Source organism: Barbatula barbatula (assembly GCF_947034865.1).
Source record: "Barbatula barbatula genome assembly, chromosome: 11".
Lineage (NCBI taxonomy): Eukaryota > Metazoa > Chordata > Actinopteri > Cypriniformes > Nemacheilidae > Barbatula > Barbatula barbatula.
Window position 1 is genome coordinate 14,766,975 of NC_136774.1, and position 20,466 is coordinate 14,787,440.

The window sequence follows — 20,466 nt, forward strand, 5'->3', positions numbered from 1 at the left end:
CCATATAAGAGTAATTTTTACCTTAATAAAATAATTTCACAGATAAAAAAATAAAAAGGACTTTTAATAGTACTGAAATGACAGCTGTTTAACAAGAAGGAGGTGAACATTTTGAGATAATAAAATGTCAGTAATCCTGCTGTCATTATTGATTTTCTAATAAGAATGAATTACTAACACCTTTCACATTTCAACAACACAAGTATAATTTAACATTTTCAGGCTATCCTATCTGCACTGTAAAAAATCTGTAAATTAGTGTACAATGTGCTATGAAGAAATGTATTGAGTTTATTTGCTATTTGGAATTTTGTACTACATTGTGTTGTGTGTTTTTTATTAAGTAAAATGGATAACGTTCTGAGATTTAGTTTTTTTTTAAATCATACAATTCAACAAAAAAACATAAACAAAAATTAAGGACCTTTAAGCACCTTTAAGTTCAATGGCCATAAATTGTTTTGTTAGATACTGTTCTCTTGATGTGACAGAACATTAATCAGATGGACCAAGTGAATGCTAGAATGGAGCTGGATTAGATAACTTATTTGACCCTGTATTCTTACTCGATAAACCTCCCTTCTCAGAACCAACCAACGCTCCCAGCACAAACCCAAAAATGGTTTGAAGATTTATCTGTAGTGCAGCTTTCCTAAATCTCCTTTCATAAATCATTGTGTACAATCATGGTCGGGCACCCTCTCACCCACCAGTGGAATTGGGGGCTGTCTCAAACACGCCAATGCAGCGGGGCCAGATCGGTAGCATTAGTCAGATACCATGCTGCCTATTTATTTGCTGGTGACATGTTGCTGCGGGCAACACTGATCTCCCTCTTTCTCTCTCTTTTCATATCTCTCTATCAGTGGCCTGATTCTCGAGGGTTATATTAAATCTGTGTAGGGCCTAAATGACCGTATTTTCACGATTAGTAATAATAACCCATTGCCCAGAGCAATCTGAGTAACCATATTGTGCACATCTGCATCCCTGTACTGAGATCAAACTGTATACTAAACTTATCCAGAAAGCACCGGTTGTTTGACAGATAGCAGTTCTTTCACTTTATTGAAAAATCTGAAAACATTATTATGTAACTCAATGGATTGCTTTACCAGACTGACAAAACATATACGGGAAGCAGCTCTTTTTAACAAAGAGTGTTTTTTTTGTTTCTGTCTTTATGGCAAAACACATTCTTGGATTATACAGAACATATTTCCCTTAATAGAAGAGGTCGAGACATGTGGACACCACAAAGAGAGATTTACCAGGGTAGACACTGTGATATACCTCATCACATTCTATGGGTTATTATTATAACAGAACATTTCAGAAGAGCAATAGCTCAGGATCATTCATAAATAGTTGGCCCATAACACTATTTAGAAAGTTAAATCACACTTTAAAAATACATTTATAAAAAATAGGATTTTATTATATAATTTAATACTGCATACGTTTTTTTCATTCGATATAATTCATATCTTGCTTTTAAATGTTTTTAAAAATCATAGCATTTGTTCTCAATTTCTTTAACACACATGATATGTGTTATATTGGTTATATAATGCAATGACAATCCAGCATACTTTTTAAAGTGTGTTAAAAAGTCCAAATACTTATTGAGGTCACTGTATGTACCAAGTATTCTACTAGCACTGTCATCAAGCAGCATGGAACGCCTCAAAAACAAAGGCAGACCATCCCCACTGTGACCTTCAAAGCAGTCATCTCCTCTTGCCCTGTAATTAAACCAATCAGGGCATTATTAGACAGATCAGGTCAGCCATTGGTCAGGTCCTTTTGAAAGGAAGGGCCTTTTATTAAGCATAGCTTATATCTAAGGTCAAGACTAAGGTATCCAAATGCAAACCTTGCTCCTAGCCACTGTGGTGTGGTAAGATGTAGGGACAGTAGTAGAGAACCCTAATACTCAAGCTGCAATCCATGACTTTTTCAATGAGTTACTAAGCGAGTACATAAAACAACAGTGTTCAAAAGTGTCTGGATACCTTAATCTGATTCGCAATGGTAATTATTCTTAATTTAAAATGTTGGCTTCACTGTAAAAAAACATAGTTTTACATAATTTTTAATTCTTTTACAGATTTTTCATGAATTTGTTTTATTTGGACTAAATGTAAAATTACAGAAAAGGCAGCAACTTTAAAAGAAAAACTGTGAAGAAATTATTTAAAAGTTTGTTTTTTACGGGATTTTTTTTATTGTCGATTTAACTGGGAAAAAATGACATCTTTAATCCATGTAAATATTAGTAACCTGCAATTTTATGTGAGGTGAAAAGAGAGGCAAACGTTACGGATTGCAGCTTTTATATCTAATGTTGTGCATTACTAAAACTGTAAACCGATAAGATATGATTCTAAAAAGTGTTTCTGTAATACTCAGGACTTTTGTGCAAAAACTATTTAAAGTTAAAAATGACTTAAATGGTTAATTTATTACTTAATGACTTTATATGAATTTCTGCTGAAAAAACAATGACACAGTTAAAAAGTACCATAGCACAGGAGAGCTAAAGAGAACTTTCACCTCTACTAGTCACAGCTGTTAATACCTTCATGTTTACACAGGTAATGAGTTTAATAACAACACGTCGTTTTTTGCTCAACTGTTAGCTAATGTCCTTAGTGCAGGCTCATTTATATTAATAATATTATGTCTAGCCCTTTCAAAATCCTCTGGAGCTTCTTAAGAAGCTTTCTGATAGGGTCCATAGAAAATGAGCAGTCCACACATCCAGTGGCCATCCATTCTGTCCTCTTGAGCTCCTGTGAATATCTTCATACATTCTGTAATATTCATCACCGATATGAGTCAAAGTGAAATACCGTATTGGCATGTGACGCATGTTTAGTACACAGTTAAGTGTGATGTATATTTAGCTATTGATAATATTTGATAGGCTCAGAGTTGTTTTAAAAGCAGCACACATGTCATGACACAACACTCGTAGAACGAATTCTCATATCAATACACAAAAAACACACACAGGTTGTTCTTGAACCTTTACCGTCCTTTGACCAATTCAAAACAAACAAACAAAGAGGAAGAGAAAAAGACAAATCTGCCATTTTGGGCATAGTGTGCAAGGCGCTCATGGGAAATGTGGATATCATTTGTAGTGCTTTCACAAACGGTTCAATTAAAGCCATGCAACGAATAAGAGGGACTGGGGAGAAAGATTGCAAGGTATGGGCTTCATGTCCCAGAATGCCCTGGACAAAATCCTGAGGAAGGGATGGGTCTCAGGTCTGGTCTAGCCATTCGGCACGTTTAGGGGCTTTGCAGGTGTGAATGTCGACGGCCTCCTCGCAGTCTTTACATTCTACGGCGCAACACCACTTAAACTTGCACTCGCACTTTGTGATGCGTTTTACGCGCGTGGTGTCGTAGCCCCGCCCACAACACATGACCTCGCAGCTGTCGGTCCCCCGGGATGTCTTGTTACAGACCCGACCGGCGGTACCCAATGAACCTGGAATGATAACAAAATAATTTTTAGAACAACATAAACTATTAAAAACTTTTTGGTTCCCTAAAACCATTCAGTCAACTTTTGTGCAACTGATGTTCAAGGTACTTTATTGAACCACAGTGTACAGGAACTTCTTTTAAGATTGTGTGATCCTGCTAGGAAAGATCTACATATTTTTTGCTTGAAACATTGTTTGTCATTCACCTTGAAGTTGAGTGGTTTGGCTGATGTTGTAGAACAATGACAAAACTTGTTACCTGAAGAAAAAACTTCAGGTAACAAAAATGGCACATGACAGGCGCTGGTGCATTTTAAGACACTTGGAAAACACAGTCGTAAAATCACAGCATTGATGAAGAGCTACAGATGCATCACTTCTAAATGCACAGTTTGGGGAAGATTATAAAATATCATGTTACTGTGTTTTAACGCCTGTTGTTGTTTCGCAAGGTTAAAGGTAGTGGACAGTGAGGCTCCTGGTGTAGTAATCTCTACTCGCCCTACGGCCATGAGAACCAGAGAGTGATGGTTGTGCTGGCAGCTTTGAAAGAACAGGATTTGAAAAATGAGCCTGTTGTATCCTTGGGGTGCAAATTCCAGTGGGGTGGTGATGGTAGTGGTTGGGGGGTAAGCGCATTGACCCTCTAAAATCACTGAGCTGTAAAGTTTCTGTCTGAACCAAACACAAACCAAACAAACACTCAAACCATCAGAGTGATGCATGAGCTGTATCAGAGTACCGCAGTACTCATCTGGAAAACCAGCAGTAATGTTGTGTTCAAAGCATGCGTGACAATTTCCTGCTATGGGTAATTTGTCTGAAAATATTGTGCACGAAACAACACTGTAATAAAACAATGTGCATCATAGTGATAAAATACTTTCTGCTTGTTTACATTAGGCTTTATCCAAAACGGCCTGCAAGTCACACATTTTATCAGTCGGTACACTCCCTGGGCCTGAACCCATGACCTTAGTGTGACCTTAGTGTTGCTCCATACATCTTTTTAAAACTTTTTATTACTGCCTTAAATTTTCTGATATAATTAAATTGGCTGTGCAAGTCATTTCAACTTACTTTGAATCTTGACTAGTGATTAACTGTTGCAGCTTCTTAAAAAAGTTGCCATTGCTTAAATCATTTTGATGAGTTAAATGATGTGAAAACATAGTTGCCATGACTTGAACTGAGTGAATTGTTTTGTCTAGTTGTTGTAGTGTTTTTGATGTACTGACTATTGTACTGGTGTACTACATGGTGTTTTAGTATTTGGTGAGCACAGGTATTCCAGATAACTCGTGCAGAGGTGTGTGTTTCCCAGCGGTGTCTGAAGGGATTAATAAAGCAAAACAATCCAGTCTCACCTCTTCTGACCCTGTCAAAGTCTATATTGCCCTTTTCCTCCTTAAGGCTAAATGGTTAGGTTTAGAGTTAAGGCTAAAATACACTACAAGTCTTTTACACAGATTTTGACCAGATTTTCAGTCTGGATTTGTTGCAGAAAGTCTGTGTCAGTCTGCAGATTTGATCAGTTAGTGTGTTTCTGAAACTTTCAAAAAGCCTGCAAGTGTTTGATGTCAAGTTTTTAAAAAATCTGTTCAGATTTAAAAGTCTTGTAGTGTATTCCAGCCATTAGACAGGTGTGAGAGTACATTTTCAGATATGTGTCTTTCTTTTTGCGCTCATGTAAAAATGTCCAATGCTTACTGCTATCAAACTGGACATGAGAGTGAGTGGGATTCCTAAAGGAACTGTAACAGGTGACATTATTATTACAATTGTAATAAACAAATTGGTTTCTTGTCTTTCATTCGTAAGACAGGCTGAGCATTGCCTGCTCCCTGAAGTCTGGTTACTGATCTCCACTCTTTACTCTGAGAAGTCAACTGAGCAGAGTATGACGCTCATTTCATTGATACAGAGCGAGTCAGCAGCAGAGTCTTTAAGTACTTTTAAATTAGAAATGTTTGAGTCACGAATATAGTTCAAAATGAGTCAGATGTATGACTCAGTGTTTTGCGTGGAATGCAGGACTTTGACATTCATTAAACATTGATTTTATAAATCCCTTAGTTTGACAACGTTTTCATACCAGACGTGACATGATGCACATTATTAAAAAAATATTCTAATATAAAATCTGTTTTATCTTGTTGCGTATCGTCATCACAGCTCGAGTGAACAAAAACTTGTTATACTGCTATTCATTTTCCTTAGAGTTAAGTACTTTTTGGCTATTTTACTAACTTAATACAGCTTTTCTGTAGCTCAGTGGTAAGAGCATTGCGTTAACAACGCAAGGTTGTGGGTTGTACCTATGTAAAATTGTATAGGATAATGGATAAAAGCGTCTGCCAAATGCTTAATTGTAACATTTATTTAAATATATAAAAATTTAATATTTATTAAAATATAAAAATAATTATATTACATATACCCACTAGTGATTACAGTTGCGGAAAAATTAAGAGACAATTTCAAAGACCCCTTTTTTTCCCCTAGTTTGTATGAATTAAGAATTGTGTTAAAATTGAATTAAGAATGGTGTTAAAAATACATTTCATTCGGTGAACTACTGTGAAAAAGTTTTATTTCTTTATATGGTAACCACGATTTTTATTACAGTCTTGTCAGTCTTTCACATTGGATGACTTCACCTCACTCCCACGACACAGATGTTTGATTTTGTAGAAATTCAAAAGACACTGGACTTGAATGTTCACAATACATCTAGGAATGCGACTATATATAATTAGTAATATTTAGATTTTAAATTGTGATTGGTCTTCATTTTTAAAACAATTGATTCTGTCTCATGCTCTGCATATATTGAAGCATTTTATTTATTCAACCTTTAAAAATACGTCAAAGTCTATTTTCTTACCTGCAGCTTTGTCCACGAGGCAGTAATCGGGGGAGTTCTCAAAGTACACCAGGTCATTTTTGGTGGCTTTCCTAAAGTCTTTATTTGCAACTGTGAATCCTGTTTTGTCTTGATTCACGATGACTTCGATGGCACCGTTGTATTTCTTGCGGAGGAAATCTCCTGTTTTGCGAAAATCTGACATTGCCAACCAGCAGGTTCTTAGAGTACACGACCCACTGACTCCATGACATTTACACTCCAGCTTCATAAAGCGCTTTACTGCCTGTGAAAGAGGGTTACCGAGAAACAGTAAGAGCTCCAAGTATTGATTATGAACAAATTTTATAAAGTGTTAGTTATGTATTCTGCATATAAATATGACATATAGCTTTCCTGTAGCTCAACTGGGTAAAGCAGGCCACTCGCGATACCAAACCCACTGGTTCTATTCCATTGGATTGCACATACATTTTGCATGTACAACTTGAACATGTTTCTTTGTTTAAATGGCAGCATGCATTAATAACAATGAGGTTTACTTTCAATAGGCAGCTTTTCACCTATTACAAGACTTAATCTCACCATTCTCCCACAGCGGTTGTTGTGAAGATTCATGAGTGCACGTGCGTCCTTCACCGTCCGCTCTTTGGCATCTACGAAGGCTTTAGCGAACTTTATGCCATAGTTAATGTTATCACTGCATCCACCCCAGTCGAATTCTCCTCGTTCGTCTCTGTCCCGGCCACGCTTGTGCGGGTCACAGTTGCAGATCTTCAGCTCCCCCTGACTGCATGCACGGGTTATGGCGAAAACCACTCCTGCCGAAGAGATGGCGTACACAAACGCCGCCTCTCGACTGCCTGCGCACACCAGACATTAAAACCATGAAGCCACAACAAACACACTTAGATCCTTATTCACACACTCGAAGACACTTAATCACACCCTCCCCTCTCCTCAAGAGAGCACCACATAATCCCAAACATCACTTTCGATTTGCCCGCCATTGACCCACCACACTAGGGGTGTGTCTAACCCCAGTGTGAGTGTTCGGTTTAAATATTAGTACAGGCCTAATCCCTCCAGGGCGGGCCATTCTGTGCTAGGGTAAACTGTTTGAAGGTTAGCAGTCTGATAGCGAACTGTCGGAGTCAGCCGAGGTTGGCTGCTATTTCTGACCCTCCCATCCTCTCTGAACATCGGCTGCGTGTTTGGACTCACATCATTCACACTGATTCATTTGGCTTGACTAGGAGGGTGTCCACTATTTCACAGTTCTTTGATTGAATCAAGCATGTTTGATTAACACTTTTCTGAAAATCGGTGCTACAAAAGGTGCACGGCGATGCCATAGAACCATTTTTGGTTCCCCAAAGAACCTTCAAAGTTACTTAAAAAAGATTGACACATTTCTATTCTAGAAAGGATTTGATTGGACAAAATGTTGCACAAGTCATCACATTTTGATCCACTACTATTTAATCTAATAAGGTCACTAACATAAAATGTGATCACATAACCGACATAGACTACACATCAAAATTCTCAATTTTCATAGGGATTCTATCACACCATGATTTATATGGCTAAATAATCTCTGAAGAAAAGATGATTTTTGTAATAGTGGAGTTGCTGTTTATAGCAGAATCTTCTCTTGGCAAGCGTTCCAACTCTGATTCATTTCATAAACTGAATAAGCACAGCGCTGCGAGAGGTTGTCTGGCTGCCAGAATCATCTCTCCAAACATTTACATCCTCTATGCCTGTTTATGTGGTAAAGAAGCAAAGAGAATGCCGGAGGGTGATATTTTCACACAGGGATCTTGGAACCGTGTATGAAAGCCAAACAGAAAACCACATTTACACTGAACATTTTTTGAGTAAACATAAGAGTTCGGCATTGAGTGAACAGTCCCTCAGGTAGGATCAAGTGAGCTTGTGGAGTTTTGTCTGTTTATCACACCTGGCCAGTGATTCTGTTGGGATCTGTGGTTTCAATAATATCTCAAAGTGAGAAATGTGAGATATTAATATCCAAAACCAGCGAGTGAGAAAAAGAGAACTGTGGTGACAGTACAGTTTTCTGACCTTCAGTCTTCAATATATGTATGAGAAATAAGTGTGTTCAGTATGTGTGTGTGTCTGTATTTGGCAAATTTAATGCACAAATATGTAATCTACATATGTATGTAGATTACATGTAGATTATTATGTATGTGTAGTTGACAAATAAACCGTACCATGTGTCCTGTAGTGTGACAGAAAAAAATAAGTATATAAAAAGTGAAAAAAACTTTTAATGTGTGTTAATAATATATTATAAGAATATTCATTTGTTATATTATGATAATATATTATTTCATATAATAATGTATTATTTAATATGATTTTTATTTATAATATAAAATAGCATAAGTGAGATTTACTGTAGCTTTAGTTTTTTTGTACCATCATCAAATAGTTTTAAAACAACCAGTCATGCTTACAAAATCCTAAATTGCATAATAGTCTTACAGACATTTGTACAAATGGCGCAATATTCCTCCCATTCTTTCTCTTGAAACACACACATCCATGTCTAGTACTCACTGCGCTGCATGACTCTCCCAAAAACGGTGTGATCTCTGTCCAACGCGCTGCAGTTCCAGCGATGATGACGGAACTGATGCTGGCACTCTCGGATCCACTCCTTAGCTCCGCCCCCAACGGACTGCATGATGTCTGGATGCTTCTGACACAGCTGTCTCTGTTTATTCACCAGCCCAGGTATATTGTCACAGATTACACGGGCCCCAAGGGCGCCAATATACCTGAAACACACAAACACGGAGGCTTAACATCAGAATTCCCCCAAACCATTACACTTCAGATGACTTTTCCAGTTTCTCCTCTCAAAGCACATTTTCTAAAAGCGCTGAATCAGTGAGTTTGAAGTAAACATTTTGTGATTATGGATTGTCCGATGCCAGAAGCTTTGATGACTGAGTTTGATCATTCCCAGAATCACCGTCATTACTGGATTTAGAGGAGGAAGTTTGGAAAAAAGACATCATATATAAACAGACATTCACTGGAAGAATCTATGCTCATTATGAATCTGCACTATTTAAAGACGCTTGCATAGTGAGAAGGAAATATGATTTGAGAAAAACTTTTGACTCACATTTGATCTTCGCTCAAGTGTGAAGTGTTATTTTGATCTTTATGTGATGAATATTTCACAATATTGTTTGTTGCGTATTCTAAACCAAGCACATCAAAGAAGTGAATTGTAATGAACCACATTTTTGGATTATTATGGCGTGTCGTCTCTCTCTTTTACACTGTGTAGTTTCCACTCCTGTTTTAGCTGCTCCGTTCCATCACTGTCCAACATTTGTTTACTGTTTCTCAAACACCCATGTTAGCAGAGACTAGCATAAAACCCCCCTCTCTCAAACACACACACGTTTACATGCACAATCCGTATCCCAGCAAGCCGGGTCACACAAACACACACTCCGTCACTTCAGGACAAGGGAGGATTGAATTCTACATGTTTATTTTATTTTTGCAAACATTTGCATTTCTGACGAAAAATGGAAGCTTCTATTCTGAACAACCCTCTTTGTTGTGATTGACCTGAATCACTGCCGGCTCATGTACTGTATGTTCCCTCAACTCTGGTTTCCCATTTGATTGTGATTACAGGGCTTTATCAACCCACACATTGTGTTCAACAGTTAGAGATTTGGAAGCACACACAACGCTTGTGGTTTTCAGGTTGGCTTTACCAGCAGCAGTAAATCATTATCCCCAGGACCACAACCACATGCTGTAAAAACCCAGTAAAATCTGCTCTCATTTACACTGAGTGTCTGGGCTTGCATATATGTGTTTGTGTGTGTGTGTCTAGTTAGGCTTGACTGGGTAAAGAATGTATGACTGTAGTAATTTGTCCCCTCTATTACCCAAGTGGAGGGTCAATAGACTCCCAATCCCCACCTCTCCTCCCTTCGCCTCTCTACGTATATCTGGCCATCTTTCCTTTTCCCCAGCATTGGTCTAACCACCAGTTCTATAGATTAGAAAAGCAACTAAACAGTCTGTGAAGAAAACAATTCACAGACCTTTATGATTGAAGAACAAACTCAGGGTCCTAAAGCTCCAGGGCTTTTTTGTTGATTTGGATCAGTGAGGGGATGATGTGGGTCATGTTCTGTTTAATTGTGGATAATTATCAAAGCTTGTGTGTGCCACATGCCGCCCACTTTCTCCCCACAGACTGTAATGCAGTAGGACCGGCCCGTGTACAAAAACCCACTGGTCAAGGATAATTGAAGTTCACTTCAAAGGGCACCCACACACTTTACCTCCCTGTGTGGACGTCTATGGCTGGCTTACGTCTGACTTCAGCTGTGTGTGTGTGAAATAAGTTCACTATTATGAGACACTAACAGGCCGCCCAGTAGCTTAAGAGGATTCCTGCTCTGTCTGCTTAAAGTGATGGATGAGCAGATCAGAGAGAAAGAAGAGAGACTCTTTAGTGAGTGGCTCACATTGGAAATGTCAGCTTGACTTAGTTTTGTCGAGCCCTGATTTGGATAAAATGACTTGCTTTCTATCTATATGTCCTTCTATCTATATTTGTGTCTAGATGTACAAAGATAACTTGCATCTAAGGCACACAAAAACTATTTTTATTCTTGCACACACACACCCAAAACCCAGGCATTCCCATATACTGTATAATGTGAGCAACAAGCATGTGGTTTTTCATGACTAGTACTGTAGTCAACTGCGTGTGTGTGGGTCACATATTGCGGTTCTTTAATGTATTTATTATTGGCTGGCTCAACACCCCAAGCACACCATGAAAACCTAAGCCATAACTCTAATATAATGATGTGCTCTTCCTGTTACCATATATACGCGCATACGCACTGGGGAAACCCCCATTCTTTATGTGCGTTTCAAATGATGTCTTTGGGTAAGAGGGCGTGTTTTGTGTGTTTGTAAAATAATTGCGTTTTAAAGCCCAATTTCTTGGTGGGTAGAGTGGAGAAACTGCGCGCCTGTTCCGAGCGCAACGTGTGTGTTCGATGACATCTCCACACCTGTACGTCTGCCCACCACATACACACTTCGAAGTATCTTAAATTAGACTTATGTGAACAATTGCTCAAAGTTTTAAAATGTATTTTTAAATTAGACTCTCCTTTTTTGTATTTTAGTTACACCTCACTTTAATCGTACCATTACGATAAAACCAAATAAAAGCGAAAATAAGATAACACATATTTTGTGGTAAACGTTTCGAAATGTCCGTTAATTGTAAATCCCAAATCAACTCAGTTCACCTAAGCATTAAAATGCCCCGTTTCTGCGCGCAAGCGTGCGCCAGTGGTGGCGCGCGGAGATGCTTGACTGTACTCACCACCAGGACGAATCCACCCGCGGCGTGAGGATGAGCAGGAGGAATATGAACGCACAACACAACCGCGAGGACGCGCGAGGACTGTAGGGTGAACATGTACCGTTTCTGACTATATGTCTTAATCCTGAGCCTCCAGGAACAGCGGCAGATCTGGAGAGGATCCGGGGCGACCCAAGAGCTTCACTTATGCCAAACATAGTTGGACGCGTCCCCCAGCAATCATAAGAAAACACAATTCTGTATTGTATGAAATGAGTGTAAAGAACTGATAGTTGGGCAAATGTAGAGCTCCGATGCGCGGACGGATATCATGTATCTGCCCGGATATTAGCGTGTGCCATATAAAAGTATTCCCCGGGAGCTGGCAACCACAGCAGAAATAATCCAAGCCAGACGGCAGGTTTAGAGCGCTTTGGGAGAGCTCTCGCCCTTCTTTTCTTTTTCCACCTCTTCTTGAGAACAGATGAAGTCTTGGTGAGGTGCAATTGGATCAGAGACAGCGCCAACTTTTCCACGTTTTCTCTCTACGTTCTGCGTTCAGGACAGATATCATCCCCAGAGCTGCGAAACGCGCGCTTCTCCGTTTTTCCATTGGAGTCTCCTCTCGCTGTCTGCGAGCGCTGATAGCAGACTGCGTGAGATAAACCGGAGCGATGAACTGTGCGAACTGCAGACCGAAGGGGTGGGCGACGGGGGGAGAGAGAGGGGCCATAGGAATGTTGACAGCCCGCTGTCCCTCCGCTCTTATTGGGTAGAGTTCAACGAGACTGGAGTCCCGGAGAGACTCGCGCGTGAAAGCGCTGTGCCCTGGTCAGCCTAGACACGTGCACCTTTCACCTGCTTAACAACGACGGTCAAACGACACGTCGCATCTTCAATCGAGATCACACTCCCTTGAAAAAGCTAAATAGACTAAAGCATCCCTATTTGTTTAGCCTTCTTGATTTCAAGAACGAGCTATTAGAAAATTAGCTCATGGCAAAATATCTCTCAGGAACATTAACACAATTTTAATTATAGTAAAAGTTCATCTTGGCAGACCGACTATTTCAACTATTAATATTATAATAATTGAATTAATATTGATGAAGCACTCCCTCTAATAAGAGCAATAATGAGGTCTTCAGTGTCTGGAGAGCCGCCTGTGTCTGAATACACAAGCTCATGTTTACAGATAAGGTTTGTAGAGCTTGCACGAGCACTGTGTATAACATATCACGGATTCCTGTTTCAAAAACATCACATATTTGCCTATTGCATGACAAAAAACATCAATTTCATTAATGCAGAGCTCACCTGTCTTACCTGTTATGGCCCTAGGTTTAAATTGAGGTCCTATAGGAAAGTGCCATAAAATAGGCAATAATTCCAGTTGGATTTGAAACTGCCTCTGTCTTATATGTTACCACAAATCCACCACAAATAAACAAATATGATTTTTTTTGTTAATCTTTGTATTCTGAATTTTTCATTTTAACCCCCGCCCCCATGTTGTTCACCTTAAACTGGAATGACTTAAGCTCTGTGGAGAATATTTGTGCACATCAGTTCAGCTCCTGACTTTATGGTAAATAAAACAGAACTACAGAACAACAAACAATAGTGAATTACAGCACAGCTAAGAAAGGAGAGCAGAAAGTGGGAAAACAATGTAGAAAGACATATGATGTAAACTTTTGGTTTCAATTTGAATTTAGTTGGTTATATAATAAGATACTTAATGTATGATTTTTCAAACTATGAGACAAAGACGACAAAGTAAAATCTAAACGTTAAAACCTAACAACATCCTGACAGTCAGAAAGTTTGTTTTCTCTGACGAAGTTTACATAAGCATAAATATAAAACCAACACAAAATGACATATAAATAAACCATTAATGTGCAATTGAACATTGAGGTTTGGCCGCATGCAGAATGCCATAACTCCATGTATGAGATCAACTCCAGTCATGACTCTCTCTCTCTCTCTCTCTCTCTCTCTCTCTCTCTCTCTCTCTCTCTCTCTCTCTCTATCTCTCTTTCTCTTTCCCACTGTCCTTCTTTCTGCCTGTTCTAATGTAGACTAAATAGTCATTCAAGGTGACCACAGTGACCAAGAACACCTGAGAGAATGAGCTCACAGTTTATTTCTGTACCTATGTATGAATATGAAGCTGTCCTTGTGTGACAGGTCTTAACTCTTCAGTGTCATCAGGTTTGGCACTGTTTCAGGAATGAGTGCAACTCCGAGTGTCCTCCTGCCTGCTCAGAAATCATCCGACGACTATTTTATAATACTTTTCTCAACTGCTGCTGCCAATTCATTAAAATGGTATATTTATATCAGTACTACTTTGTGGAGTTTGTGATCAATGGGTCCGTACAGAGAATCCAAACACAGAATGCACGAAGCTCTGAAGATGTATAAAGTTTAACATGTGGTAAACTGTGTCATATTTTATGCTATCTGTTAAGATTGTGATACACTTCATTTTAAAAACAGGTTACCATATTAAAATCCATTCTGCAAATATCTTCAGATTTTGGCAAAAAATTATTGTTACTCAAAGTTTCAAGACTAGAAAGGCATGCACATCGAGTCCGAAATGTGTCTCAGAAATTGGCAAAATTAGGTAATAAATAGGTGATAAATAAATACGACCTCACGTTGTGTACCTCCGATATTTTCGTGCGTGATATGTAGCATCTGTAGCAAGCATTTTGAGAGGCGTTTTGAGAATTCAGAGACATAGTACGAGCGGCAAAAACAAAAAAACACATAGTAAAATTTCGGACCTTAATGCAAACATCAATGCAGAATATATTCTGTATGTTCGCAAAATTTGGTAGCACATTTGGTGGCAATGATGTTGTCCAACACACAAGGGTGCTGGGGGGGTGTGAGAGAGAAACAATGCTTGTGACTTGTACTGTACGTTATAATTATTTGTACAGTTATGTATGCAAAATTTCAGTTATTGTAATAAACTGTTTAAATGTGTTTATTTTTTGTCTCTTATTAAAAGCAATATGCAATTACTCTTTGGGGGCCGGATTAATAATTCGCCAGAGGGCCCAGAAACCCTAGCGGCACCCCTGCTAACACATAACACGGGTAGGTTAAGTCAATGTCAGCCTGGCTCTAACGAGAACAAATGATGGAGAATGCAAGTGCACTGAGAGAGCAGACATACATGACAATTAACATTAATCAGTATGAATTTATGAGTATACACAAAAATAGAAGTAAAGGTCAATAACAACAAAATAAACCTCCACTGGAGAGAAAGGCGAGAGAGAGGGACAGAGAGAGGGGGGTTCATGCTGTCATCTGTCTCAGACTTTTCACTAATTTATGGTCTTGTATTTTTGGATGATCTGACAGCATGATGGAATCCGTTCGAATTCAGACACTCTGAAGTGGCAGTTCCACTTCTCAGAAAGACGGAGTGTTCCTAAATGAAAGCTTTTTTCTAACTACTGTACAAACACAAACAAAGGCAAAATGTTGTGTACCACAGTACCTTATGTGATATCGCTACACAAAAGTTTATTTAAAAGTTCATTTTAATAAAACTATATATATAAATATATATATTTCAATTTCTGAAGATACAGCATTGCTATCTCTGCATTACTTAGAACCTGTATGGGTTATCTTCAACCTTATATTGGGTCACAAAGGGAAAAACCCAACCGTTGGGATAAATTAACCCAGAATTGTTTATATTTTACATCTGTTAAATTTTACATATCAACGGATTACCACAACCCATCATTTTGGGTTGAAATAACCCAGGGTAAATTACAACCTAATGGTTGGGGCTGTTACTTTTTTAACTTTTTGAAAATATGTCATATTATATAAAAAGAACAGCTGATCAAATTGGGCTGTCAAACGATTAATCGCACAGCACACAGACATGCAATTAATCAGGATGAATCGTTTGACAGCCCAAATAAATCCACCATCTCGTGTTTCAGATATTTTTGAGTGAAGAGGAAACTCTGGTTTGACAACTTGTAAACCTGTATGTATGTATGTGTGTGTGTGTGTGTGTGTGTGTCATGGGTCTGACAGGATACAACTCAGCACTGAGATCGGCTCATCAGGAAATGATGCGAGAGAGATTCTCTGTCTCTTTCTCTCTTCCCTGTCTGTCTCAGTCATGCAGCGAGGGTCACATGTTATGACACATCACCATTTGAGCATTCTGTCTTCTGTTGTACGTTCTGACCTTCTGCGAAAAAGGTAATATTTGCATCACTTGCACACGCACAAGATCTGAGTAGGCAGGAACATCATGCAGCCGACAAAAGATTGACATCTACATACTCTTACTGTCTGTCTGATAAGAAGAGAATGTAGTGGTTCTTGGTTCTTGTCTCATTTTAATACCATAATTCACAATGAAGATAAGTGGACGGACTAACTTCTGAGCTACCAAATAAAACAGTTCAGTCAATGATGTCAACTTGTATGCCAACTCGAGTGATTCGCCACAGTGGTTTTTTACTGAGTAAAATAAGATCCATGGTGAACACAGACTTTTAACCGCAAATCTCATAAATCGAAAACTGCCTTAATAAAAGCTCACAAGAAATTAATATGACATAAACATTATTTTAAGAGATAGTTCACCTAAATATAAAAAATCTTTCATCAGTTATTTACCCTCATGTCCTTGTGTGACTTTCTTCTGTGGAAAACAAAAAAATTGAGATATGAAAAATGGAAGTCAACGGGGTCCATTGTTGTTTGGTTATCAACGTTCTTCGAATTATCTTCTTTTGTGTTCTGCAGAAGAAAGTCATACAGTTTAAAAATGATATTTTAAGTTAAACTAATTCCATTTTAATTCCACATTTTGTGAAAAGGACGTCCAGTAACAATTTGGGATGCGATGTGTGTTGTACTGTTAAAGTGATCCACAACCTCTAGCAATTGGTTAATATGGGAAAATCTTTCCCTGGCTTATTTCCATCCTGCTCAACCAGATTAATGTGTTTATAACTAATTCAACTATTTGTTCGAGTAAACAAGTCCTGGCGCAACCCTTTCTCGCTTTCTATCTTTGCTTCTTTTTGTTTTCTCTCTCTTCAGTATTTTATCCACCATCACAGACTGCTCTCTGTCTCTCTCTGGTCTGTAATAGCTCTATGTAATGATTATGTTTAGACATGAAGCTGTTACTGCAGACCACCTCTTACAGCACAGCAGGGCAGAACAACCCCAGTGCTCTGTATAAGATCACATCTGTTCATTCATTTCAACATGTCATAGTGCCTCATGGTGTATTATGCGTGTGTGTGTGAGAGTTAATGTGTCTCCGTCAGCAGGCCTGTCAGCTCTGTGCAGGGTCAGTGTGTTGATGTGCCTCACTTTCCCTTTCTGTCTCTTTCAGTGTCTGTCTTCCTTGCTCGCTCTTTCACACAGTGCGATCCGGTTTGTGGAGCTGTTTATTTAGCAGAATCTCTTGCACTACAGGAGATTGATGCATTCCACACTGCTTCAGAGTCACGTGGATCCGCATACATTTTAAAAATATGTAAAAATGTGTAAATAAATATGTGAATCTGTGTAGGCTCTCAGCTGATCCTCAAATTCAAGTTTTATTAATAACATAGAATGGATCGAAATTTATAGAAATGATCTATAAATCTTTGTTTGTGGAGCAAATGAATGTCAGACTTTTTTTGGTTAAAGTTTTGCAATGACAGGAGGGTGAGTAAATGATGACAGGATTTTTTTGGTGAACTATCACTTTAAATGTTAGCACATTTGGCTATTTTAAATGTTAAATTTAAGAATTAAGATTTTATTTGCAAAAGAGTTAGAATAGTAAAAAATTATGTTTTTTATTGTGTTATCATGTTTTATTGAATTAGTCAGCTGTATTTGTATATTACATTTTTTTTGTTATAGTAACCTAATCAAAACAACCCAACTGTAATGTGATTGATATTGAAATGCACAATAAAAACGTGATTTTTGCAAATCAACTCTTCAATTATACTTCAAACATATTTATTCAATGTAAAAAATGTAATATTGTCAAATATTAACCATTATACTGTATGCTGTCTATGTTGCTTATAATTCATATCTAATTCTAATATGAATTTCATTTTTTTAAATAATTTAAAATTTTTTACATCTGGTTTTAAAATGAATAATGCTGCCTGTTCATTAAACCAGCAAAATTCTGAGTAACACATCAACAAGGAGTACAAATAAACAAAAATCAGTTAAGAACATAAAAATGTATGAAGAAAATACGCCTTACGCCTTAAAAAATAATATAGAATTTAAGCTGTCAGGTACAAATTTGTGGAAACTGTCAATTGAAGTAATTTAAAACCACATTTAGAAAACTATGTAAAGTTAACTGGAATTTTATGTATGTACAGCGATGCGGAAGCAAAGGCTACAGACTGCAGCTTTAAAGGGACAGTTCACCCAAAAATAGAAATTCTGTCGTCATTTACTCGCCCTTAGGTTGTTCCAAACCTGTATACATTTCTTTGTTCTGCTAAACACAAAGGAATATATTTTGAAGAATGTCAGTAACCAAATAGATCTCATCTTGAGATTTCTGACATTCTTCCAAATATCTTCCTTAGTGTTCAACACAACAAAGACATTTTTACAGGTTTGGAACAACCTAAGGGTAAGTAAACTATGACAGAATTTTCATTTTAGGGTGAAATATCCTTTTAAGATCTGTGTATGAAACAACTCACTCATTTGCCCTTTCTCTACATAGTGAATGGCACATGTGAGCATAAATAGAGGAACTGAAACACAGCTGGGCTATGATTTTCCAGTCATGTTGAGTTCCGAATGATTCAAGCACATTTCCAAAAATACGATGTTAATCGGATTTTGAGCCACATATATGTGTGCTTTTGAACGAGATTGTAAAAATTTAATTTCATAATGATTTTGGCTGTTGAGACTACAAACAACTTAACAGATCTAAGCTGTATACGCCAAAAATGTGATTTGTGCTGCTCGTCTGAACAAAGCCTTTGAGTTCATCGAGTTTAAATAAGATTCACTGAACTGCATTTTGTACATATAAAGCTTTGAAACACATTCAAATTATGTATTTGGTTGAAATTACTTAAAAGTAACGTAAAAGTGCAAATGTTGCATCTGTGACAATTATGCAAACTCACACTTATCAGAACTTTCACAAACCACTCGTAAAATTTTAAGTAGATCAAGTAACTTTTGTAAAAGCATCTCCTTATTGTTTATGCTCTGTAGATGCATGTACGTATGTTTGTGTGCAAGGGCCGCACATGAAGTTTCAGCCTGGAGGGGGTCAACATGAGAAGGCAACGAGAGAGAGAAAGAGAGTAGCTCACTATTCTCTGAGCGATGACACCATTTCTAACTTGCTGCAGGTGTGTGTGTTGCCTGAATGTAGAACAGGCTACAGGAAAGCTTTGATATTCGAGCCAGGACGAACCTGCTCTACGCTGCTGCTCAAGCAGCACAGTCGAAAAACATATTCTGTTTCGATTTATACAAACTTTTTTTCTCGCATCTCTTTCTTCTTCATGTAAAATCTAATTCATAAGACCTTATAGTCATTACTATAAAAAAGATAGTTATTAACTATATGTGCAAAGGAAATTAGGCTTTCAATTCTCTGCAATGCTGAAGGTCCAATGTGCATTTGTTTAAATAGATTTCCTTTCCAAATGCATCCCTGTTTTTTCTTCATTCTTTACATGTTATAGATGACGTTTGTAGATCTTGCACATATTTATAGGAAAGGTCACCCACATATACTGTACATCCAAAATAGGAACACCGTTTCTGGGTTAAAGTTAATGTCATTATTATTCAAAAATTTTAACTCAGAGTTCTAACAAAAAGGTCTGTGCTGTGATTTATTCCATGTTCCAATTTTTTTGACAGGATTGGTCCATCAATAACAAAACAGAATACTACAGATATTACAGCATTACAAAGTAAAAAATACAATGCAGATGTACAAATTCCAAAGACAAAATCACGGACAAATCTGGCAACAACTGAACATCTCATGTATGCAAATTCGACACTTCATCAATAGATCCAAAAAAAAAAAATTTTGTGGATTGGACCTAATAGAGAGATCTGAGCTTAGAGGTGCTCATATATCACCAGCCTTGCCAGAAATCAATTCGAATTTTTTTTTTCCCAAAATCAAACTGTTATTCCTGAGAATGACAACTACGGCTAAATGATTTGTGTTTCTTTCATCATTCTTTCATCAGAGACAAATGGTGTGAGAGAGAGAGAAAGCAAAAGAAAAGAAGAGGGGGAGAGAGAGAGAGAAAGAGAGATATTGCCATTGGCCGGATTTCTGGCCTCCGTGTTTAAACAATTGGCAGATGATATGGAGAATTGAAGTATCTTTGACGGTGATATTTCTCCCTGATGTCATTTTGATATGATAGAACAGAAGTAGTTTCTTTTTGTTTTTATCTCTGTTCTCTGGGTGCTACACATGAGTTGGAAGAACATTCAGACCGAAAATCAACCCCTAGAAACATTGACACAGCTGATGGACAGTCGACCAGATAAAAAGATCTGATTTTTCTGTAATTGAATTTGTCTTCAGTTTGTTCAGACGTCAGCTTGAAATGTGTTTCCGTGCATCTCTAGGCAAACACTTCTCTCAAACATATGGGAGAAACACA

General features: G+C 37.8%; 1 protein-coding gene across 1 annotated transcript; it reads right to left on the reverse strand.

Annotated features, from left to right (window-relative positions):
- Positions 1-1,043: 1,043 nt before the first annotated feature.
- Positions 1,044-12,461, reverse strand: wnt2bb (wingless-type MMTV integration site family, member 2Bb). Its single transcript, XM_079466987.1, has 5 exons — positions 11,786-12,461; positions 8,959-9,179; positions 6,952-7,229; positions 6,388-6,652; positions 1,044-3,502 (listed from the first exon to the last, which is right to left on the reverse strand). Exons 1-5 carry the CDS (start codon positions 11,980-11,982, stop codon positions 3,273-3,275), a joined length of 1,191 nt encoding a protein of 396 aa, XP_079323113.1. The 5' UTR covers positions 11,983-12,461; the 3' UTR covers positions 1,044-3,272.
- Between the last annotated feature and the right edge of the window lie 8,005 nt (positions 12,462-20,466).